The 26,037-nt window shown below is 46.6% G+C and overlaps 1 protein-coding gene across 5 annotated transcripts in view; it reads right to left on the bottom strand.

The window, feature by feature from the left end:
• The window catches only part of CARHSP1 (calcium regulated heat stable protein 1), a 36,288-nt gene that overhangs the window by 7,172 nt on the left and 3,079 nt on the right, over positions 1-26,037 (bottom strand). For 2 of the 5 annotated variants that reach the window (XM_048320849.1, XM_048320847.1), the window contains exons 2-3: positions 10,046-10,238; positions 7,241-7,363 (exon numbers count right to left, since the gene is read on the bottom strand). In XM_048320849.1, the coding sequence (XP_048176806.1) occupies positions 7,241-7,363; positions 10,046-10,218 (296 nt within the window). In that variant the 5' untranslated portion in view covers positions 10,219-10,238. Of the gene's footprint in view, positions 1-7,240; positions 7,364-10,045; positions 10,239-10,685; positions 10,710-12,826; positions 13,079-15,064; positions 15,083-26,037 lie in introns of those variants that run through there. The other 3 variants (XM_048320848.1, XM_048320846.1, XM_048320850.1) reach the window with 3 other exon arrangements.

The following is a 26,037-nucleotide window of genomic DNA, read 5'->3' as shown; positions in this document are numbered from 1 at the left end:
TTCCTGCAAACACCCAGCCTGGATTCCGTCACAATCCCACCGACTGTGTGCTTCTGGACACCAAAGCCCAGGGCAGCTACCTTCTGTGCTCACTGAGCACAAAGAACCTCCATCCTCGAGCAGCCACTGCCTGCAGTGCCCACTGCCTGGCTGGTAGAGTGCCAGCCTTGGCTCTGACCTATTACAGTTTGTATGATTGAGGCAAAGATTCTGGGAAGGCTTAGCTGCAATAATGACCACAGCAACCTGGCACTCTTGCATGCACCACTGCAATGTGAGTTTTCTGAGCCGACTAGGGGGTGGAGAACCCTTAGGAAAAAGATTATCCATGTTCTATTAATTTCCAAACATCTCTCAAGAAAGATCTGGAATTCTGCTGCCTCTCCTTCCTGCCCTAGATAACCTACTTATTTCAGACACTTCAACAGATGCAGCAAAGCATCAGAAAGGAAGCACATCAGGAAGGAAGTGAGCTGTCCAAAGCAGGTAAGTCATCCAGTATTTTGAAGGCCAGCAGAAAGCTGAGATTTGGCCTCCCAGCACACCCAGAGCAGTTGGTTGCAGTCAGCAGTAGTTATTTTTCTGGTAGTTCACAGAAAAGCCAGAGAGGCCGGAGAAGTTCATTCTCTCGGCTCAGATTCAGCTCTCAGATCATTTAGAATTATCAGGTAATTTCCAACCAGTATTGTTTCACTCCATCAGGGGAACAGCACCACAGAGAAGCCAGGAGATGTAGCATTAATGCTTTGCATCAAACAGTGATCTGGCAGAAAATCAGAGGAAAGAAATGACCATGAAAAGATGATCTCTCCATAGACACAAATAGCTCAGAGCCAGCTCCTCACTGCAGCAGGGACAGAGTTGGGTTCTCCCTGCAGGAAGATGCAGCTGGCAGAACATGTCCAGCACAGCCAGCAGCAGAAATGCAGCAGCAGAATGGGACCAGCCCCACCTGGGAGCCCAGCAAGAGCCCTCAGCCCTCAGCTATTCAGCAGTGCTGAGCTACAGACACAGGAGGCATAACCTGATATCACACCACAGTGCACAAGCAAACCACAGCAAGCTCGGGATCTCCCCAGGGACCATGGGGTGCTGTGTGTCAGTGTCCCTGGGGGAAGCACAGCATCAATTCTCCAGAGCCATCAGCACGAACAGGGTCAGGAATCCAGCCTGAAGGACAGCCTGAAGGCCTCTCTGCAATGCAGCATTTTCCCCTTCAGAGCCAAGTGCTGGCAAAATGCAGAAAACCCACAAGCACTTCACGTTTTTTCTCTTTCATTAAATATGCTGTTTTTGCAAAATAAAATCCTTTAAAAAAGCAGGAGTGTGATCGTTCATCCGTCACTGCTCTCTGATGAGCCACCTCCTTGCCTTGCCCTTGCAGGTACACAGGCTTCAGGCCAAATCCCAGATAAATGCAAAAGCCTGGAGCACAAACCAGTCTCCATCAGGTGCCCACTCCCAAAGGCAGTGGGGAGCAGAAGAGTGGGTGCAGTGCTCTAATGCACAACATTTGATCTGTTCTCCACCCCACCTCCCCCATCCCCTCAGCAGCCCAGTTGGGAAGGGAAGCTGATGTGAACCTGCCTGTACAGGCAGCACCTGGCAGGGGACATCCACAGCCAGCACCTGGCAGGGGACATCCACAGCCAGCACTGCAGGGAGTCCCTGTCTGCTCTCTGGGAACATCCACAGCTACGGGTGGAACAGCAAGAGAGTGAGAGGGAGGCCACCAAAGCCACTGCATGTCAGTGACAACCACAGCAGGGAGTATCAGTGAGAGCTGACGGACTCCCAGGATGGAACACGAGCCAAGGAGGTGACACACAGGAGGATAAAGCTCTCACACTGGTGCTGTAACACCACCATCAGTTTGGTGACAGTGGAGCACCTTACAGGCTGGTGGAAATGGAAGCATTAACAGCACATGCTGCTATCAAAAACATAATTATGGGCTTTTTAAAAATTTCTCTCCAGGCAAATGAATTTGCCTTTGCTCCCTGCTTTCCAGAGGTGTTATCTGGAATTACTATCTCAGCAACTCCTCTGCCTCCATGCTTGCCAGCTTGGGTTTTATATTCACTACAGCAAGCACATTTTGTGGTTGTTCTAGAGAGGGATGAAGTATGAATCTGAGAAAAACAAAACCTCATCACACCCAAAGAGCCATGACATTTTCCTAGCACAACTATTTATACCAACTTGAGAACTGTCTCCAGCGAGCACAAGGAAGCAGGACTCACTTGTACCCCATCAGTTAGAAAGGAGAAGTGGCTCCACACAAGTGTTATCAAACACCAAAACAAATCATCTCTGCAGCCTTCTGAGCCACCCATTAAAACAAAGCCAGGCAGAACAAAGCACCTTTCCAAACCTGCATTTCAAAGGGATGTGTGATGTGTTGCTTACACTGATGGCACGAAACTGGGGGCAGTGGCTGGTACAGCTGATGGCTGTGCTGCCGTTCAGCCAGACCCTCACGGGCTGGAGAACTGGGTGGAGAGCAGCCTCATGAGGTTTAGCAAGGGCAAGTGTGGGGTCCTGCACCTGGGGAAGGATAACCCCAAGCACTAGAGCAGGCTGGGACTGACCCACTGGAGAGCAGCTCTGCAGAGAAGGACCTCAGGGTACTGGTGGGTGACCATGAGCCAGCAGTGTGCCCTGGGATGCATCGGGAAGAGCATGGCCAGCAGGTCAGGGAGGTGACCCTGCCCTCTGCTCAGTCCTAGTGACGCACATCTGCAGTGCTGTGTCCAGTTCTGGGCTCCTCAGGACACGAACAACAAGGAGCTACCAGAGATGATGAGGGATCTGGAGCATTTCTTATGAAGAGAAACTGCAGGAGCTGGGCCTGTTTAGTCTGGAGAAGAAAAGACTGAGAGGGGATCTCATTATATGTATTTAATTATCCCAAAGGCAGATGCCAATAGGAAGATGCCAGACTTTTCTCAGTGGTGCCCAGCAACAGGATGAGCAATGGCCATAAACTAAAACACAAGAAGTTCCACCTCATCATGAGGAAGAAATTCTTTTGTTGAAAGTGACTGGAACAGGCTGCCTGGTGAACTCTCCCTCTCTGAAGACATTCCAAACGCACCTGGATGTGTTCCTATGTAACCTGCTCTACGTGACCCTGCCTTGGCAGGGGAGTTGGACTGGATGATCTCCAGAGGCTCCTTCCAACCCTAACAATTCTGTGATCCCATATTTCTACCCACATCTCAAGTCCAACACAATAAAGCAGCTTTGTTGCAAGTTCCACTCAAAACATGGCCACATTCATGCATAGATACACAGAAAATTTTGCAGACACCAAGTGAAGCTTTTGAATGTCACACACATTTGGCTTTATTTTTGGGCTAATGCTCACTTATAGAAAGGAAATGCCATCCTAAGTGTTATTATCTTACAAAAAATACAGAAACTTACAGGAAACAGACATCCCATCTTATGGAAGAGATTTTCACTAAAGTGTAACCTCACAGCTCCTAAATGCTTAGGGAAGAAAACAATTTAATCCCTAAAATTAAATGTTTATGTTGAAAATCATACTAATCTGCAAGATAGGCAGCTGGTCCCAATGCCTAAAACCTTCGCTAATCATCACAGCTTAGTGATGAACAGTCTATCTTGGTGAATCCAAACTGGCATAACCATTTTATCCAAGTTCCTGAAATCCCAGCTTTTGGGGAGAACTGATCAGGAGAAACAATCCGCTTTGGTTTCACAAGTGGATGCCTATACCACACGGAGACAGTGAACAGACTAACATCTCTCTCACATTCAGATTTAACTGAATAAATAGGTAGAAAAGAATCATTTGATAAACATGAGGAGGATCTCAAAACTCACACTGTGCAAACCAGAGTCACTGGAGTCCCCTGAGCCACAGGCCTGATTACAGAATGCTGCCACAAAAAGCAATTCCCATTAATAAAGAGCAATCTATCAAATTCACTGTGAAATAAACTGAAATGAAAGGCATTACTAATTCGTCCTCCACGTGTTGCCTTGCATCAGAATTAAGGCAGTGATACCATCACCCTCCAGCACTAAAAGCTGTTTCCAACAACTCAAATATACTCCCAGTAATTAAAGAACATAATGTGCTGAAACCTTCAGTACTTCAATAATAGCACTTTTCACTAACAGGTTGAGGCAGAAAGATCAGCTATTTTTGAACTGAAGCTCTGAGACTGTACCTACACATGAAACATTTAAAACAGTGGCCCATTCCTGGTACAATAGAAAAAATGCTACTGACTTCAAGAGAGCAGAATTGACATAGAGAAGCTGTGAAAACACAAAACACTTTAGTCCTACAAAATCTATATGAACTAACCTTGCTAAGATGTTTCTGAAAGAGCACGGAAAAGAGTCCTTGAACACACAAACAATTTCTTCTTAAAGAAGAAAGGCATCATTTGCCTGCTGTGGAGATGGGAGAAGTGAAGGTCCATCTTGAAAGCCAAGTCAGTTAAACACCAGAAAGGACTGAGCCAGGTCTGTTCATGGTGGGAAGAGATCACCCAGGGAGGCAGTGGATCCTCAGCACGGGAATTGCCAACCATGGGCTGGGCACAGCATCTGCCAGAAAGGCACAGGAGCCTCCCAGCAGTGGATGTGGTAGAGGAGGTCCCCTCCAACCTACTCCTGCTGCACTGCAGGGATACCAGAGCGAACTGCAGCACAGCACATGGAGAGTGCTCCTGGTGTGAGCTTTGGGTTGAAATGACGTGGCTGAAAACAAAGAGAGCCAGCCTGGTCCAGTGGGTGGGCACTGGGTTGTGAGGTGGGAAGCTGGGGCTGTGTCTGAGGGCTGTGTCTGAGGGGCCAGAGCCCGTCACCCCTGCCCACAGAGCAGCTCTGCCCCTCTCAGCCCTCACCTGCTCCAGCTGCTCCCGACAGGGGTGGTGCGAGGGCATGGCTGGGTGAGGGTGGTGGAGCAGAGAACCTCCTGCGTCAGCAAAGCAAACACACTGAAAACACTTTGAGAAGTGTGGCTGCCCATAAACTTTTACAACCTTGGTGACTCGTTCAGTGGTGCTTTAGGATGGAGGGAGTGGGTGGGAAGGAGGGGAGGGCAGCACAGCACATTCAGGGCACGGTTACTCAAATATAACTCATTGGTGGCTCCCAGTCAAAGCAGTCTGAGAGCAGAGGAGATCAATACGCCAACAGCACAGCCCACGAGGGGGGACTCCTGTCAGAGGGGCCTCACAGAGAGCACCAAAAATCACAGCAGACAACATTATTTTGATAGTGTCACTTGGGGCTTCGACATAGGAGACATATGGGAGTCTTAAACAGGGAAACAGAAAAACCATCACTGGAGTTTCTACTGATTGGAGGGGAACTGAGGGCAGGAACACCTTGTGCACTCAGAATCCAGTTCTGGGTTTGGGCCAAGACAGAAATATGTGTTGGGCCATAGGATAGGAACCTGAGAGAGCAGTTCACATTTTGTACAGACAAACAAAACAGCAACCCCAATCAAAAAGTAATCTCCAGGGTTTTAAAAGGATTCATTTCACATAACTGAAGAAAATTTTACTGAACTAATTGGAGGAGAAAATGTACAGGGAAAAAAACAGGACCGAAAATAGACAGTTCTTTAAAAGGAATTCATTACAGGGCTGGAAATTCATGTTTCTGTGAGAAGGCTGTTGTAACTAAACCCCTGCTGATCAGTAACTGTATAGGTCAGACTAGATGCTCACAGTTAAATTTTTTTAATTGTGACATAGGAAATGCTATTTTTAAGTTATTCAGGAAATGAGGAGAAATTTGCATTTGCATTAGACAAAAGAGAAAGGAGCTATTAAATGACACTTCCTTGGGTTGAACACAAGTCAGACCACTGAGCCTCTTTGCACCCATGAGCCCTACAAAACTTTGGTTTGTCAAGGCCCATCGTGCAGTAACATTCCAGAAACCTGGAGGAAAGCCAAGTTCTCCTTCTCCAAGGACACATGCTACTCACACAACCAGGAAAGACAGCTGGGGCAACGTGGGTAGGTTTGGTAAGGCTTTTGTTGACTTACCACTGCATAACCACTCTGAACAACAAATAAGGATTATACAGCTTCAATACTGTGAACAATAGGTAAAATAAAACTGGTGATAGATCTGGAAGAGTTTACTGGAGAATAAACACTGAGCAGTCTTAACATACACACCCAACACTGGTAAACATCTCAAACCACAAACAAATATAAGAATTGCCCATTAGACCTTGCAGATTAGCCAAGCCATAAACACCAAGGACAGTGCAGGCAGGGGCTGTGCTTGGGGTTCCTGGGCAGGCAGGGCCTGTCCCAGTGGGATGTGCTGCTCTGCAACCCAACCAGAAGTTCAGGAACCAGGAATGCAAACACAGCTGTCGGGAATGCCAGGGTGTATCTGGGACTGCAGCAAACCTTGGCACTGCAGAGGATGCTGAGGTCAGAGAAGGTAAGAAACTCTGCAAAGACTGGGGATAAAGAGCTAATGTGATTATGGGATGTACAGAAAGAGAAACAGAGCAGGACTCTGGAGGAGATTTTATCTCTTTACACTGAACGTATGTGTACAGTGCATAGTCTTAAAATTATACTTAAATTCTTCAGTCTCTTTTCTAAGTATGCTGCAAAGACTGGTTTAGGCTGGAGAAAAATTCTCAGCAAAGGACTTAAAAAGTTTTATCTGTTTAGTTTATCAAAAGGTAAATTCAGAAGGGGTGGTTCTCAGTGTGTTCAGGACAAAAAAGGCTGAGGTACTAATGAAGCCTTTAACAGAGAAAGCTTTAACTATAAACTGCTCACAACCTAAGCTAGATGAATTCAAGGAAGTAATAAAGTGTGACTTTTCTCAACAGTAAAGGCAATTAACCTTTAGTTTAATAATGGTACATGCAGTGCAAAGTAAAGTAATGAATTTTCAGTGTTATAAATCTTTACATTACAACTAGACACTGCATGGAATATTTGCTTCAGGTAAATGCGAGTTTCTAGGTCTGGGCAAAACTGTGTAGCTTATTCTAAGAGATTTAAGGATCATCTTCTAGTTTTTAACTCAACAGATTTATAATAATACAGGAAAAGAACAGCATAATCTATTGCTGCCAGTAACATCTGCATAACCCCTCTTTGCTGGGGTAAGGGTGACAGAGTAAACCAATCTCGTGTCTGACACATCAAAAGTGTTTGGTAATGAAGGCAAACCAGAGCTCCAGCCCTCCTTGGCCACCCACACAACTCACTCCGAGATGTGCACGAAGATGTCGGGCCCTCCGTCCGCAGGGGTGATGAATCCGTGGCCTTTGGAGCGGCAGAAGCACTTGCAGACCCCTTTGTAGATGGGTCCCTCCGAGGCTCTCACCGTGCTGTGGGAGGAAGCACAGAGAGCAGGTCAGTGCTGAGCACACTCCTGGTGTCACCAGAGCACACAGAGCAAGAGGGCACAGTGGGCCAGTGCTCCCTCCCAGTGAGCACATTGCTCTACAGCAGCTGCTCAGCACTCCCTGTCACACACTGCACGGGTTTTTCCTGGGGCCTTTTGGAGGGACACAGAGATGAAGAAGACGTTTGCTAGCACTATAATGCATCAATTGCCATCTTGAATTCAACTGCTCCATCACTGCACCAAATTTTCCCCCAGACACCATACTGAATGTAAGAATCTTCTACCTGTGATGAGGTTGGGAGTACCAGTGTGCATCTAAGCATTGTGCCTTCACAGGAAGTGTGAAGCCCAGCTGCAGTGCATAACAACAAGACTCATGTCTGAACTCCTCCCCCACTGCCATGGGACCTGTATTTTAAAATGAGACACATTTGCAGAACCACCTTTAGGGAGATTTACTGCCACCAAGAAAAACAATTTGCATGAAAACTGTGTGGTTAAATCCTTTTCTCCAACAAATACACTGAGTGCAACCTCCAGGGATCCAAATTCACTCAAACACTTCCATAAATTAAAACCAACTGGTTTAGACACATTATGGGGTTTACTCTGAACAGTTACTAGATCAGGAACTTCTTCCTGCCATGGGTATCCAGTAGGTTGCTTCCACGTTAGAAGAGGATTTTGGTGCAATTCTTCAAACACAATGACTGTGCTGCCACTTGCTTACATGCATCATGGCAACTTGGACACCACTGTCCCAAATGTTTAAATTTTACTGAAGTCTAAATAAAATCGGTTTTTAAAAAATGGTAACAGCTTTGTTCCTTAAAACAAGCTACCAATAAAGAAGTGCAGTTGAAAGTCCTAAAGAAAGAAGTCTCCATTAAATCACTTCATTTCCAGCTCTATAAAGCTGTCAACACACCTGACCCCACAAGTGCTTGTTACACAGAAAAGCACTCACTGTCCTAAACAAGCCATTAAGGTTCAATTGCATCTTTCAAAGAGATAAGGCACTGTGGGGGATGAGGCGCCCCACTTCCAGTGAACCAAAATTAAATAATCCCACTGAATAATAAACCACTGCCTGTCACATTGATCTCTTTATACAAATGCTCACCTAGAGCTCCTCTTGTTTAAAGAGGACAAATACACACAAAAATTCAGAGCTATTTTGGTTTTCAGGGCAAACAAATACAGCAAGATTCCTACACTGATTAATGATTAAAGAACTGTGGAAGCCAAATAACAGATTCTTTATTTTTGTAAGAACCAGACTAAGATTAACAGCTGAGAAGATTTACAAAGAGTTCATTATTAACACAGCACTGAAGCAAGCTAGCTTGGACTTGCTTTTCAAGGGCAACCCCAATTATTAAGTCAATTATGTTCCTTTTAGCAATCTACTTCCATCAGGAAGTTCAGGGCATTTGAAGGCTTTTGGAACTGACAATATATAAACTTTTCTTCTGCTGCTCTTCTTTTTTTGCCTCATTTTGAATTCAGAAGTCGTAATATGAAGCATCAGTGAGACTGTTATTATTTAAATCCACATGGATAACTCTGGAAGAAAAGAGCTGGATAACATTGCAAGAAGTAAAAGGGAAAAAGCACAGCAACCAGAGTAAGTGGCCCAGAACAGGCTGGCTGCAGGGCTGAGATCTCACTGCCACAGCGTTCATTCAGCACTGCCAGACTTCCTCATACAGAAATAAAAGCCTGGGGCAGAAGCTTCACATCATACCCTGATTCAAAGGCTCTGAGATGAACAAAGAAGCCCATATGGCCTTCTGCAGGTCAGCCCCTCACTGGGAGGCCCCTCACAGGCACTGGGAATTCTTTGCAATGGCCAAACCTTGCCACACCATTCTCTGCTGATGCACTGGGGAGGAGCCCCCTTTGGACAGGGCTCCCAGGAGCCTGCACAGCACCACAGGGCCTCAGGAAAGCTCAGGGAAAGCCAGCTCTGCTGGAGGATCACTACCTCAAACAACTACAAACAGCAACAAATATTATCTCATTTCATGAAAAACCTTAGAGAAAGAGATCAGGGTTCACACCTTGATAACCAACACGTTCTTTTACAGGTCTATTTGAGCAATTTTAAGATGGAGATATGAAAGCTGAATAAGAAAAGGAAACAAGGAAACACTTTCCTCAGAAAAGTGATGGAGTATCTCTAAAACAACCTCATTGATATTAGCACAGGTGTCAGGAGCAGCAAACCTAAAACTTCCAGTGAGGTTTGGTCCAGAGCTTCAGGGACAGTGAGAAGAGAGACCATGCAAAAAAATTCTGGATCTGAGAAGGAAACACCAACAGGAGCTGCTCCTGAAAGCCACGAATCAATGTCTGAAGTGAAGCAAAACTTCAGACAAGGATCTCTGTTTTGAAAAATCTTGGTGTATTTTGCCCTCCCTGTAAAAGCCTGGTCTTAAAGAGTCAAGAGACTTTGAACATCCTTCACTAACAGAGAGCATTGAAAAACTATGGGATATTTGGACTAAAAGCCTAAAGGCATCAGAATTTGTCAGAGAGGAGCAACACACCAAAGCACCTTCAGACACAAGCCCCCCTCCACCCCACAGCTCCCTTCGCCTGTGCAGGGGGCTCCTCGCTGCTGGCCGTGTCCGTGGCAGGCAGGATTCCCAGTACTCACGCGGAAAACGTCCTGGTGCGGCGGGTGGGCAGCGGGCTGGGGATGAGGTACCCCCTCATGGGGGACGGGGAGCGCTCCCTGGGCCGGCGGCTCTCGGGCAGATGGAGGGAGCTGGGCGAGGGGGGAGAGGCGGGGGACTGCTGCGAGGAGGATGAAGTGGGCTCAGAAGACATTCCTGAGGCCTGAGAAGAGCCTAGAGGAAAGAAGAGATCTGATTTAGTCCAAAATGGGAATTGTCATAAAAGTCACAAATTCTTGCAATGCTGATTTTGTAAGAACATGACTCACTTCCTGTGGATGTACACACGACACAGTCGCACCAAACGCTCCTGCTCTGTATCAGTGAGTTCATGTTTTGTAAAGTTTATTTATTTTTAAATGTCACAGCTTTTGTCAGCTGTACCAGGAAGCTCCACTGCAAACAGATTACTCCACAACTAACGCATTTGCTCACTCCTGCCTCAGTCACAGGCTCTTGAGGCACAGCTGAGCCCCAACTCTTGGTCTTGGTGCACCCCACACACCTCCCTGACTGATGAGCTTTGACCACAGGCAGCACAGAGGAGCTCCTGCACCCGCACATAAACACACATTACAAGAAAGAAGCCCTTGAAGAAGAAATGCTGAGATAAAGCTTTACCTCCACTGCTGCAGGTGGGGTTTGCAGTGTGATCGCTACGATAACTCCACTGCTGCTGCTGCTCACTTATTAACACAGCTCTGCCAGCTCATAACACCTTCAGCCTGACTGTGAGAAGAAAATCGTAAGAGTGCTCCTTAATTCCCTTCGGACTGAGCCAGCCAGACAGCTGATTTGCTCTGCCTGGGACAGGAACACAGACACAGCTGGGAGGCAGTGGCTGGCCCTGAGGGGGTGACCCCTCCTGCCTGGAGAGATCTGGCAGACCCAGCAATCCCTTTTGGGAGGTCTGAGTCTGCCACAGTCTCCCAGCAGCTAGGAAGCCAACAGTCCACATCTTCATTCAGACCCCCAGCAGCCTTAGGTTCGCTCTTGTTCAGGTCCTACAGCAGAGGAGGGAGAAGATCCCTTTCTCAGCACAGCAGCACACATCATATGACACAACAAGAAGAACTCCCAGAATCCATGCAGCAGCTCTTCTACAAAGACAAATGCAAGGCTTACTGGTGCAGCAGTGGCAGAAATAAGATGAAATAATCAGCACTGCTCTGATATTACTGTGCAAGTCCCCATCCACACTGGAAGGGGAAGATGATGTACCAAAATAACCAATAACCCACTACAGTCTTACTTAAGAAGACTAAAAATATCTGGTTATCTGGATGAGTTAGCAAAAAATGTGGCTATCTGAGTCAAGAAAATTATCATGAAGGCAAGAAAAGCTGCCTTTAAGACCAATAGTTTAATTGAACTGAAATCTCTCACATCCATTATGCACCCTCCTCTTGACACCCACAGTCCCTAACCCATGAATTATGGAATGGATCCTTCACATGACATTTGAGAGATGCAGCCTCCTTGTCAATGACAAATCCATATTATTTCTTCCTGAAAATAAAGACTAAAATTAAAAAGGCTTCTTAAGAATGAAGTCACCAGGGAACAAAGCTTTTGTCTTTAATTGCTCAGGGTGCTGAGAAGATAGAAGTGAATAGTCATGTTCCCTCCTCTACCAGCTCGAGCTTTCCTCGCTGTTCTCAAGAGCAACTCAGCTGAGAAAAAAACCCCAGCTTTAGGGATGGCATTTCAAATATGGATGGCATCTGTCACCCATGAGCTAATGCCCTGCCCAGTGTCACAGCACAGAGTTCAGCTCCGACCAAGACGATAACACCAAAGGGTCGGGATTTTCCGGACTTCCTCCTCCTCAAAATAGACCTGCTGTGCTGACTGGTACAGAGGAAGTCTCAATTTTCTAAAGACCTGTCCTTTGGACACCTTGCTTTCAAGGAAAGTGTTTGACATGGCAGGAGCATAGCCCTAGTAAGTCACAGGAAAAATAAGAGCAAACAATTAAAACAAATTCTGATAACTCAGCACACATGGGCTGGCCTCTTCACAAGAGAAAATGCAGCTTTCAGAATCACACACTTTCTCTCCTCATCTAAACAGAAACCAGCTTGTCAGGTGACAAGCAAAATGCAGAGTATTCACCCATCTACTGCAATATAACCACAAAGTACTACCTGTGCCCTTCCTCAAACAAGGCTAGAGAGGCAGGAGAATTTTCCCTTTCTTTAAAACACAGACAAACCACAAAAATATTTACAAATAAAAAAGACTAAATGGAGTTAGAAGTGTGCTACCATATGTTATTGCTCCCATTTATATTATTTTGGTGCCCTCTGCTCTGTAAACATAAAATAAAACAGTGATGTAGAACATTCAGTACCGTTTCACTGTACAAATAGCCTTTTTGTTCTCTGCCCACGGCCAAGGTAGAAGAATAGCCTCGACTCTTATCATTTCTATTACATGAGCCCGACATCGTGCTCAGAGCTGGGTGAGAGCTGACCCAAACACAGAGCTGGGTGAGAGCTGACCCAAACACACACAGCTGGAGGCAGCCAGCGGCAGCTACGCCCGACCTGACCCTGCCACAGCCCGCAGGGCAGCGCGGCACGGGGGGATGCAGCAAGGGGCAGCCTGTGCCCATGCTGCAGCTCAGTCTGTATGGGCAGTGTGCTGCATCTCTGCACAGGACCGTGCACTGGCACATCCCTCTGCCTCTCGGGCTTCTCTGAAAATTGTAAAAACCAGGCACCGTGAGAAGGATTGGAGACTGAACGGCCAAGTTTTACCGTGTGCGTACAGCGGGATGTCAGCAGCTCCCTCCTCCCGCGACCCTCAGCAGAAGATCACTTCATCTGGACCTTTACAGAGACAAAGGTGCAGCTTGGCTATTTCAGTTCGTGCTGGTGTGGCCACTCCTTGACGTTGTTCATACAGGGATGAACTCATTTCCCTTGGCAGCCCTCCTGCAGGAGCAGAGACACTCTCCCCACTTGCAGGCGCAGCGGGAGGCACTCAGAGGCCGGGCAGTGTTGACACAGGAAGCCTACAGCAAAAACTCAAAACAAAACAAAACCCACGCCCCAGCCCTCCCAGCCTCCTCCTCGCTAATGCTTTGCCTTCCTAAGGCAGCTACCAGCAGTCTTCAGAGATGTTTTCCAGATGTTATCCTGCGTTCTGAACTGACTCCCTGTAAATCAACAATGGCCCCTGGGACTCAGACAGCTGCCTACCAGCCCTTCCTCGGCGCCCACAAATTCCCTCCTCTCTTTTTGACTCTGTGACTAGTTGAACAAACCAACTTTCCTACCTCTCTCAGAAGCCCACCACTTCCCAACCCACTTCCATTAGGTTTTCCCCTGTCCCTCCAGCCCAGCCACCACTCCCCACTTGGCCATGGCAGGGACAGCATCCCAGGAACCCCAGACAGCACCTCCGGTGCACCCACCCTGAGCTCCCAGGAACATCCATCCATCCATCCATCCATCCATCCATCCATCCATCCATCCCCCTGTGCCTCATGAGGGCAGCCAGCCCTGCAGAAAGCCCAGCAGTGTGAGATCCCAGGGGCAGAGACCAGGGGCAGCACAGACAGTATCTCTCTCCTACTTGAGCCAGCAAAGCATTTGCCTGTGGGTGTTTACAGAATGAATGTAACATGACGTAAGGTCATGTTTTCAGGCTCTTTAGGAAACTCCAGCCACGTGCCACATTACCCTTAAATCTGCCATATTTCAACATGCACCATTTCTCTTTCTCCAATGTGATTTTTAAAATATTTATGTGTAGGAATGCACCGAACTAAAATATAAATGAAATAAATTACAGTAGCATCATGGAAACAATAGACTAATTTAACATTTCAAAGCAAAAATATCTTATTTTTTTACCATATCTTTTTTAGAAAAATTGGCCAATATGTGCAGAAAGAGACCCCAAAATGTCATCTGTAACAGGTGACCTACAAAGCACCTGTAACAAGTGAACTACAAAGAGCACAATACACGCAGGAGAAATTTCTGAAAGTCTCCATGAAAAAATAACTAAAAAAAAAAGCTATTGAAGTAATAAGGTTTGGGGTATATAAATGCCATCATAATTCCTCCATATATCTATATATCCTATTTCTCTTAGAGTCTACCCCATACCTCTAGAAATACCCTAAAAATAGCAGGTTTGGGGAAGTTATCCATTCTGACCAGCACAACAGTATCACAGAAACCTTGTCTCACTCACTTTTAATTAATGTAAATGCCTGGAAATAGTCCAAATGGATAGGACAGGGTGACAGACCCCATGAAATCTCTCCATCTAAGAATGGTTTCTTTTTCATGTGGCAGACTGCAACACCTCCAGTGAACGGGCACAGAGCTCATCCCCAGGGAATGCTGCCCTGCACCCATCAGTGCTCCAGCACAGAGAAAATTCTTTTTCTGGCCTCCTTACTCTGGAAATGACCCTGTCTGGAGGAGCTGCTTTCAGATGGTACCACGATGGTCCATGAACAGGACAGCACTGGCTACGCTTGCCTGGAAAATGAGTTTTTTTCTCAAAGATAGAACAAAGTTCCCCAAGAGGAGCTGCTTTCCAATGAAGATTCTGCAAGTTCTCTTTCATTTCAGTCCCTAAAAGGAATCTGAAAAAGATGTCTAAAAGACATCTGAAAATCTGATTATTTTCTGGGCTTTTCCTGGATTTAAAAACAAGACCAGAAACTCTTCTTATTTTTTAAATTTTCACTTTCAAGTGTCCTGGTTTCCAAATTTATTCTGCGCAGCTGCATTTCTTTCCTTCTCTAAGGAAGCCACACAGATAAACCCCTCAGCTTCACCTGCTTTTCTGCTGAGACCTAGAAAACCTCCTCAGCAAGAAAAACCACAGCCCCTTGTGCCCATCTACTGAGAGAGTGAAGGCACCAGGACTCCCTGCTCCCTGCCCTGATGAAGGTGAAGCACTGAGGGTGTCCTACAGCAGCTCCCAGCTCCCTCTCCCAGGTACCTGAGCACTACTCACAGCACTGCTCCTACCTGCAGCTCTTCCAAAGCCCTTTTGGGCACTGGGACCCCAGTGCACACAAGGATCCCAGCACTGTGAGCAGCCCAGCACTGCCCCTGCACCATGGAGTAAAGCACTTACAAAACACAAACAGTTACGAAACAGCGGCTTCCGAGAGCTTCCCCGTCCAGCTTAGTTTGCATGAGTAACTTTCCACAATTAATACTGGTATTTCAATTAGCACTGAAACTCAGAGGAGTTGCAACATGCATGTGACATGTCACAGAGGATTACGGTATAAACATGACGCCCTTGGAGGCTGCAGAGGAGTGCCCACACACTGGAGTGGTTTGGCAGTTTATGGAGACCAGGACATTGCCCAACCATGTTCAGTAAAAGCCTAATTATAAGGTAAACAAAATACAACAAGGAAAATTCCTATAGCTTGCCTGTGCATACAAATTAATTTGGATTAAAGCAGAGTTTCGTTTATAAACAGCAGCATCTATTTCCAAGTGATCTCAGCACTGAGCACCTTGTCCCCAAATGGTGGGGATGCTCTTCTGCAGTGAGCAGTGTGCTGTGTCTGAAGGAAATGCTGCCCGGGCAGCAGGAACCCACCCTGCACAGCAGAGATCACAGAGAGGGATGGGGAGGAATTAAGTCATCAGCAGCCTATACAGCACATTGATAGATGAGGAATTCCTACAGTCCTGTATTTTCCACTGCTCATGAAAGCTGATGGGTACACATAAAAAACCAGAAAAGGTTTAGGTTAAGGAACTGAGTGGTTAGTCAAGTTAGGTACATGTTTCAATTGATTTAGGATTATATTGAAGGATACATGGTGATACCCTGTGGCTCATTTTATCAAAAATACAGAGGAATTGGGATCCTATTTAACTGGAAATCCAGTATTTGCCATGACTGACGATGCATAAACTTGTTGCTCCAAACTTCCTAGAACAGAGCTATCCAGGGTCCTCCACTGGTAAGTGACCACAGGAGGCTGTAACCAGATGTACTGCTGGCTGCCATGGGGACAGCACTCACCTGGGTTTGCTCAGAGTGTGCACAATAGCATGAGAAGGACCAGGTTCCATCCTACCTCTTGTAAAAAAGTACTTCAGTGGGAGCAGAACACACCAGCAGCCAGTGGTGAGGTAACTTCCTCAGCACGGAGCTGTCCCAAGACCAGCATACATCTCTCACAGAAGAAGTCCAAGCCTTTAGTCTGCTTACAAAATCTCACTTATCCAACTGCTTTTGTTTAAAGGACAGATTGCAAGAGGTGAAAAACTCTCCCCAGCTCATGGCGAGCCTGGACAAGCGGTGACAGGTCCCAGACAAGCATCCTCCTCGGGAAGCTCTTCCCAGGCAAGGATGAAGATGATGGTTGAAGATGATGGTGGTAATTAGGTGCAAGTGTTGCCCAGTGACTTAAGTTCCTGTGCACTTATAGTACTGGCTAATGTCATCAAGTATTTCAATGACAGCAGGAAGAGGGGGGTTCTCACCAGGGCAGGACACCACAGCCTGTCACCAACAGACAGGTGGCAGTGCCCCGGTGGGATGAGCTGTTACAGCCATCCCTGTGCAGCTGATGGCCCCCAGCACATCCAAAGGCACTGAGCCAGCACCAGCCTGGGATGTGAAGCCCAGCATCTTGCCTTGCTTTTGGTCTGCCAACTGCTTTCTGTGTGAGCTGCCAGTCCACAGCCCTGGCTGTTTCTGTGGCAGCAGGGACACCATGTCACAGCACTGCCCAGCTGCTCCCAAAGCCACTGCCAGCCATCCCCACAGGGCCAGAACCTGGAACAGAAGCACAGATACCAGCTCCCAAAACCCTGCCCCAATCCAAGTGCTCCCTCCTTGGGGCCAAAGACACAACAGGTCACCTCGAGGAGCAAGTGTTGGTGTCCCCAGCTATGTCAGTCTTCACACAGCTGTGATAAGGGGACAGGGAAGTGTGAATGGAGATCACAAAGGACCCTTGCAGTAAAATTGGGGAGCATCAGGGTGACTTTACTCAGCCAGGTGTGGCTACCTAGGTCAGAGTTAAATATAAGGTGAGTGCTCAGTGGTGCTCACTCTCGACAGCTTTTCAGCATCCTCGTATAAATAAATGGCAAACTAAAGGTTGCATAGTGGTATTTAATAACCTCCTATGAGATTTTTCAGGCCCTTCCTGAGCTCATATAATCACTTAACCTCTGCAGTATCCTGTGGCAAGGAGTCCCACAGCTTAACTGTCTGTGAAAAGAGCCTCCACTCATTTTAGTGGACATTGAGGAGAGGCCCTTTTTACTGGGAAATTAAGAAAGGACAGTGAGACCAAAAGGCATTAGAAAATTAGAAAAGGAGAGGGCAGGGAAAAGGAATATGTAAAGAAACAAATGGGAAAAAACATTACATCAGAGGAACACACAAGAAAGGGTATACAAACTGATTCAAAAATCAAACCTTAAATTTTCTAACAGAAGTGACATTGATGGGATAGAGCAAGAGGACTTACAAGCTGCTTCTGGTGTTCTTGCCCCCCCCCTTTAAATTTCCAAGTACAAATGAAAAACCTTATGCCTTTTTAAAACAAAGCACTCCCTAATTTGTCACTTGAATGGCTGCCATTACTCTTTCTTAGACAATAAACCTTACCAGTATCAAATATTTCTAAAGATTTAGCTTTGTCAACAAGTTAGCTGGTTTGGGCCAGAAAGCAGATATTATCTATTCAATGCTTTATGGTCCCCAGCGCAGAAGCATTGTGCTGGTCACTCCCAGTTCCTGCTGCCTTCATCACTCCATTAGCCAGGGCTGGGAACTCTGTTCTGGGACAGCAGAGGCAACACTTCATATATCCCATCCTTGTTAACATGCTCAGTCACTTTGAGCTGATGTATTTCCCAAATGAAATAGAATATATGGCTGAAAAGGGAACTTTGTGTCCCTTCCAGTGCCTGCTCTGGAGCTTTGGAACCCAGCTCCTCCTTCAGTGCTTTTTCAAGACCGAAGCTTTCCCTCTGCCATTGCTTCCATGCTGGAGCACCCCCTGTGAGTTTATTTCAGGATTTATTTCATATTGGCAGAAAATGTTTATACCAAAATATGAGAAATCTCTCATGTGTCTTGTGTCTAAGCATCTTAAAGCTCATCTGCAAGGCAAATGGGCTTATACAGTGTCATACTATTATAAAGAAGTTATACATATGTAAATCCCTAAGCACTTCTGAAAAGTTCTCCCCTTTTCAGCTTCCTCTCACATCACAAAACTTCAGGCACAATTATGGTTAAGTTTGTTCTTGTGCAACTTTGAGCCTTTTAAGGCTACTGAAATCCCCTGAAATATTTATGTGGCTCAAGTGCTACTCAGAACAATTAGTTCACTGTGTTTCCTCCCTAATCAACATTTTCAATAGGGGAAAATAGTTCACATTACAGAGATCTATAACCATGGAAATTTATGAGCCATATGTGTATTGGCAAAGAAAAATATAAATCCTCTGAGGGTATTTCGTCTGCCAGCATTCCAACAAGATGCAGTTGGCAGGGTACAGAGTCAGAAACCACTCAAAAATAACTTGATCCTCAACACCAGTTCCGTGAGGCACCCAGAGACCCCAGATGCCCTTTTTGACAGGCCAGGCTCCACTTGCTGGTTATCCCAAGGCACAGGCCACATCCCAGTCTCACTGCCTCACACTTCCTATGCATATTTTTAAGCATCCCAGGCTAGTAACTCGAGTCTATTCCAAATAGATAGCTTAGAAATCAATTAAACAAAAGTTTTGTGATTGAGACAGAATTATGAACCTACATTAACACCAATTAATGACCATAAAATATATAATTGACTGAAATAATTCAAGAAACAGAAAATGCTCTGAAATCTGATGCGATGATAGACCTAAATTCTAATTGAGAAAGCTAAATATAGATATATTTAAAGATCACTGACCTACTTAACAATTGCATTTCTGTTTTTTCTTCCCTCCACTACATCCCTCAACAAAATTTCCAGTATATCTCACCATGCTGTACACAAGTTTGTGCTTGTGACCCCAAGACCCACTCACCATCCTCATGCTCCAGCAGAAGGCAAGTGCTCCATCAACACTGCAAAACTAATGGTTACTTCTTAACTCTCAAGCTGAAATTGCCTTAATTTGTTTAACTGAAGTCTACGGGATAGGAACTACATGAATATACACATGCACAGATCTGGTTTTTCTTACAGAACCAAACTACTTGTGGAACAGAGAATATGTAAGCAAACATGCATAACCTACCTCCTTGGCCAAACAGAATATGTTGCGTTTTACCTTACAGACCCACTCAGTCCTGGCAGCACAACCATCCCCGCTGCCAGCTGCTGCTTTAGAGCTCTGTGTGATCTGCAGAACTGACAGGCAGTCCCTACAAGTGCAATCAAACCTGTGATGCATGCGGAGCTCACCCCACAGCTCACAGCCTCCAGAGCTGCTCCAGGGACAGCAGCCACCCCGACAAACACCCCAAATCCTCTGGCAACTACACATTGTACAAACCATCCATCACATCCTCTCATATGGCAGCTTGGAAAACACCACCCATGATGCACTTTGGACTTGTAGGAAAAAAACTCTTTTTAGTCTCAAAAATGCTCACAGCACCCCTAGCCGAGCAAGCCTACTGCAGGCAACACATCGTTCACAGCCGACTAATGAGAAAATGGACCTGTGGGGACTGCGACTGCCCTCCCTGATTACCATGGGTGCACAAACCAGTCCTTCTTGCTCAGCACATCCACCCTGCGTTCGCAGCCCGTCAAACGGCAAAAGGACTCATATTGTGCTGTAGTGCCTGCAAAACCGCAGCGCCAGCACGAGCACGTGTGCGGGGCTACATTTCGTGCCTGCTTACACATCAACAAAACTATTGACTGCGCTGTGATTTCCAGAGCCCGGCCCCAGTGCTGTGCTGGGAGTGCGTGAACAGGAGAGAGCTGTCCAGAACCACAGGCGCTGCTGCTGTTATTTACGGCTGCTGTGTTAGTGCTCAAAAGCCAGCACAGACCAGAGCAAGGGAACAGGCAACTCAAGCTTTTCAGGCAAGGTACAAAATCAAGTGTAATAGTTGAAAAGAGCAGGCAAATCTTGAGGCATGTATGTTCTTCAGGTATAAAACTACACCTCCATATAGAAGCACATGCTTAATAGAAAATTGTACTAAGTGTTGTGTTAGAGCAATCACTACCCCAAAAAGCTGCATCTACTTCAACTGCAATCACAGAGGGAATGGGACACACAAGCAGAGCAAACTCTGCACACAGGGACAGCAGTGAATGCCTTTATGAAAGATTGTTTTGATTCAATTTACCTGTTTAGCCACATGCTTACAGTTACATGACCGTATGAACCTGGGCCAGACCCACTAACAAGAGAGATGTGAGATCAGTAAAAAACAGAGGCAAGGATATGTTTAACAGTGCCTTTGTTACTTTTATCTAGGGCAATGTTTTGTGTGAAACCCGGTGTTAGACAGCTAAGACTCCTCAGGGTCTGCCTGCATCAGGAACAAATTCCAAGTCCAGAACAAGTCATGTCATGGTACTGGTGCGTGCACATCTCGTGGGTTCACCCTGGCCCTGGTGGCCAGGAGATCCCAGACTGCACAGGTCCACACCATGGGGTACCAGAGAGTTCCTCCTCAGGATCTGTGTCAAGGAAGAGGCAATGCAGCCACACTAAAATGTTTAAGAACAAATTTGATTAGAACCCCAGACCCCAACTGTACCAGTCTAGTGAGTGTCCGTCAAAACCACCTTGTCCCCATGGAGTTGTGATAAATGCTGAGACAGTTCTACACTACCTTTGTTTCTTATTTTATTCCTCTGGGATGTTTTCGAGGTGAGGTTTGTCTACCTGAAAAGCCTGAGGGATGGGAGGGTGGGAAAGGTGAGCATGTGAAAAACTGACAGTGCAGACAGCAGCATGGTGACATCACGATACTGGGATGCTGCTGGCAGTGCCTGGGCAGGAGCTCTGCCAGACTCAGCCTGAACTGGGTTCCAGCAGGGAGTTTCTGTCCTGAAGTCCCTGCTACTGTGGGTCAAAGACACTGCAGTGTATCACACATCCCCAGGGACAGAGACCTTTTTTGTCTAAGCCTACAGGGAGAAAAGACAAAATCAATTTTAAAAAAATAATGTATCAGAAAACAGTGGAAGTACACAAATATTTAAGTATATTAAGATACTCTTTCTACTCTAGGACTGGTGTCCTAAACATCAGTGAGAATAATTTCTAGGACTGACACAGTTCCCAGGATAGGGCAAAACTCCCCTTCAGCACAGAAAAAAAATAACATGTTCATTCAGAAACTGAGACCTGTGTAAGATTCAAACACTTTCTGTAACACCATATAGCAGAAAATCAATATTCACTCTATTTACTCTCTCCCCTACCAGTAAAATGAAAAACCCTCCACTTGAAATAGTTTGAAATAACTTGAAGGACTCCTCCTATCATTCTCCATCACAAAGAGGCTCCATGAAAATGCTATCACCACATTTCATAATTCCCATTCCTAGATTTTCTCCAAATATTGGAGAAAACAAAGTCACAGTCTTCACAGCTGAGTAAATTTTGCCTTTCCTGGCTGTGGTCAGCAGAGCTCCTGTTCTGGACCTGCCACTGCACAGACAAGCACTGCCTTGATGAGCTGGGTGAGAAGATCCAAATCACTTATTTAATCATGTATTTACACTTCAGTAACAGGTATAAATTTTGTTAGCAGGAAATTCTTTGACATTGTTTTGTGGCAGTTTCATTTACCCTTTTAAGTAGTTGTCAAGAAGTTGCAATAATGACGATGACTTATTTTATCAAGTAACTGATGTAACTGAAAACAAGCAAATGCCTTTGACCAGCCTTCTGAAATCATTTCATGAAGGGAAAGCCAGCAGACAATAAGCACTGGGAAGGAGGAGCTCATAAAACAATATAGTCCATTTTGCCAGAGGGCCTCCATCAGCGTGACTGGCTGTGCAATGTAAACAAACCAAACATTAAACCAGGACTGACATAAAAAGAAAATTCCTCCCCCACTGGACAGGCAAGATTGTTAATTTCCTGGACACAGTCTACTCTTTGTCTGGGCATTCTCTTAAATAGCAAGTGGCAGAGAATTTGAAACCCTGGGAAAAGCAGTGCTCCTGGAAAACTTTTAAGATGCAGAGTTGTGCCTGAAGGAACTCAGTGGGACTCTCCATGGCAGAGAATTCACCACCCCTCCCACTCTGCCCAAAACCAGCACTGGGAAGACAAGGTGAACATCAGATGCTGAATGAGCTCCTTATCCCAACAGTCAGCTGGATAACCAGTCTTTTGGAAGCAGAAGTTCCCACTCCAATTCTCAGCAATTCTGTTTTGGTTTTGCTGTTAGTCACCACGATCTGCAGCTGCAGCAGGCAGCTGTGTCTCCACTGGCAGCCTGTCCTCCACCATGGGACGAGTACACCGTGGTTGATGTGACAAGTGGCTGAGCAGGACAGACACCCTTTGCTCGAGGCTCTGCCAGCAGTGTGGGAGCTCTCCCCACGCTGGCCACGCTCCACTGGGGCCTCACGGCTGCAGCACCATCAGTGCCCCATCCAGCCTGGCTCCCCACCCCAGCTCCCAGGCAGTCCTCCGGGCTTTGGCCCACAAGCTCCCACCTGGAGTAACACCAGCATCCTCTTTGCTTCCCTCCTCGGGATCAGCCTTAGCTCTTAATGCTCTGCTGCTTCCCCAGTCATGTGCTGCTCATGGGGCATGGCAAAGGACCAGCATGGTTTAATATTCAAGAGAAACTACCAGGTCAAGGTTCTCCGTTTTCCTTGGCGCCGCACAAAGCGCTCTGTGATCAGATCAGGCACAGAGCCATCGGGGTGAGGAGCGTGTGGCACGCACAGGCCGGCTCGCTTTTTCCAGAGAAAGGTAATAGAGCCCTCCCTTGCAGCTCAAACCCCCCGGGGATTTAACTGCAGGTTGGTTTGTTCTCTCTGTTCGCCCCTCCGCTATCTGATCACAGGAAGGCTGCAGCTCAAGCCCTGGTTTACCTTCCCAGACCCCACTGCTAGGCAGGAAGTGTGGTCACAGGCCATCGATTATTGCCCAAACAACTGGGCGAGCACCCAAAGGCCAAATTCATAACTGCTGTCCTTGAAACACCCTAGTATTTAAACATCTGTTGAGACCTTGACCCTGTCACCAGCTCCTCTCTGCAGAAACACACTATTCAAGGCAAGCAGAGCCTAACGCTCACACCATGGGTCAAAAACTTAATGTTCATTTTCTTTAGACTACTATTCAGTTTCCAAATTGCATTAATAATGCAAGAACCTCAATGCGAGTGTCATTACGCCCAAGATAATCATTATTTTAAAGAGATGTCATAGATTACTTTGTTTTATATATATCTATCTATCTATATTTGAAATCGACCCAATGAAAAAAGCTGCTGTGCAAAGCAACAGCAAATAAGGAACCAGCAAAGCTCTGAAATCAATCATTAGGATTGTAGCACCGGAGGAATCACACGGATGAAGCTGATTTGAGTGAAGCAGGAGGGGTTTCCAGGCTGTTGAAGCCCTGTCCATTAGTGCCAGGTCAGGCTCCCGGGCAGCACCCCACGCCCCATATCTACCTCGAGGCACTACAGCCAAGCCTGGGCAGATGCAATTTGACTCACATTGTATTTTACAGCTTCCCTCGGGGCGGGGGGTGGGGCAAACAACAGAAACACCACTTAAGTGTACTCCACATGCCCCAAAAATGACAGAAACGAAAGCTAAGTGAGTGTCTTCCTGCACAGTGCAGAGACAAAGAAAGCGTCAGTTCGCTTCCTCTCCCGGCTGCCACCAAGGCGGGGACGATGCTCCGAGGTGTCACCTCCTGTCACAAGGGGATCCCATCTCTGCATCTTCTCTACCTTAGTCTTAGCAACTAGCTGAGGTGCGGGGGAAAGCCAAATCTCTGCAGAAAGTGATCTCGCTTTGACAAAACGCGAGAGGCACCTGTTTATTCTCAGGAAGGGGAGGCTGCAAGGAGCGAGGGTGAGCAGGGCGAGCTCCGGGGCCGGCTGCTCACCCCGCACTCGCTGCCGCCATCAGGCTCTCCTGCTAACGTGGGGCGCATCACGCCAGCCACAGCCACACGCGTCATGAAAAGGAGAACGGGCACGAAGACAAATCCTGAAAGCGCTGCCTCGCCAGCTGAGGTTTGCTCAGAGGAGTACAATTGCAGCAGTGAGAGCAGGCAGCGGAGCGAGGCGAGGCTGCTGCAGCCGGGCTAAGTTACCCCGCAGCCCCCGGGAGCATCCGGAGCGGCAGCGGGGAGCGGAAACAAGCCGCAATCAGTGCGGGAGGGGGAGGAAATAAAGATTAGTGATCTGTCCAGGGAGTTGCCTCAAAAACGAGGAAAAGACACACTGAAAGAAGGAAGCAGAACAATTGCCTCTACCCTGCTCTGAGAGCAAAGGCAAAGCAGTTAGTCAGATGAACACTTTCTATTTTTGATTTTATCTGAACTGTGCTGGGGAGTGACACATCATGCAAACCCAAACCACCTCTCTGCACCTCTCCCTTCTTTACAGTGCTTCAGCTGGATTTTTTTTTTTTAGTTTTCCAACATCAACCTGTTGCAAAAAGCAGGATTTGAGTTTCTAAAACTGTTGTGCAGAAAGAAAAACAAACATTTCATTCCTTTTTTTTTTTTTTTTGCCTCTTCAAAGACTGCCACCCCTCTGCTGTTCCCAGCCCTCCGGCCCCCAGGAGATGGCAGGTCCCAGCCCCAGGGAAGGGATGTGATCCCCACTCATCGTTCCCCTTGATGGGGAGTTGATGAGATTTACACTTTTCAAACTCAATTCCTCTCCTTAGTGTCTGGCAGAAACCTTCCAGATGAGGGGCAGATTAACCAACAGCTCTCACCACCAACACCCAGAATAATTATCAACCTAGACTTGAATAGTTACAACATCAATAAATTTTGCTAATGATGATCACCATCAGTCTTTTCCCAAGTTTCAAGCAGTTACTATCAATCCCTGCCAAGTCTACTCCATGCTCAGGGATTCAAAAATGGTTCCTTATAGAAACTTGAGACAAGAATAGACAAAAAGGTGCAATAAGTAACAGCTTTCACCCTGAAGACACCCCAGCCACAAGAGTCCCCAACCCCATCTGCACCCCACAGCCCATTCCGAGTGAAATGGAAGCAGGGGAAGGATTTATTTACTTCTGTTACTGTCAGGCCTGACACCAAGAACAACCATAGCACAGCCTGCTGGTCCTATCACCTAGAAAGAACCACACACGCCACATTTCCTCCCAGGAACCACACGTGGTGTGGTGCACGAACAGGGTCTGGCAGTTTGCTGTAAGGGAGCTCTACTGGCAGCAGATACATTCATGTTCGTGGTGGGTTTCATTCTTTAACTGAACATAAAACCTGGATTCACCCAGAGGACAGCACTACCCAGAAAGCAACAGTTGTAAGAGAAGACAGAAGGCAGCATTAGCTGGCCTTAGCTGGCTAATTTCAAATTCTTGCAGATAAACACTTCTGTGTTTACATGCATGTAGGTAAAGGAGGAGATGGTGCTGGTCAAAATATTTACAAGCACAGTGCCAGAAGCTCAGGGCAGTGCAGGGGGTAGCTGTAGCCAGAGGTGCCCTGAACACGGGGGGACAGAGCAGCAGCACAACCACGCACTCGGTTATGTCAAACGTGGGTGTCACAGCACACATGGGGCCGTGGGATGAGCTCCTGCCTCAGCTCTGCCCCTGCAAAGGGCCACTTGGAAGAAACGTGTTTTCTCTGCTTTACACCCCCACGTAGAATGTGAAAATAAACCCCATTGTCAGAGAACAGGCTCATCTTTCCTGCAGTTTCTTTGGCACACACAACTTTTTTCCTGTAAACACCCAAAGCCTTCGTATAAGTTGGGGCTTTTTTTAACGTTTTTGCTACATGTTAAGCCTCTT

Source organism: Corvus hawaiiensis, chromosome 16 (assembly GCF_020740725.1).
Source record: "Corvus hawaiiensis isolate bCorHaw1 chromosome 16, bCorHaw1.pri.cur, whole genome shotgun sequence".
Classification (NCBI taxonomy): Eukaryota; Metazoa; Chordata; class Aves; order Passeriformes; family Corvidae; genus Corvus; species Corvus hawaiiensis.
Note: the sequence above shows the minus strand (reverse complement) of the source record. Positions and strands in the feature narration are given on the sequence as shown.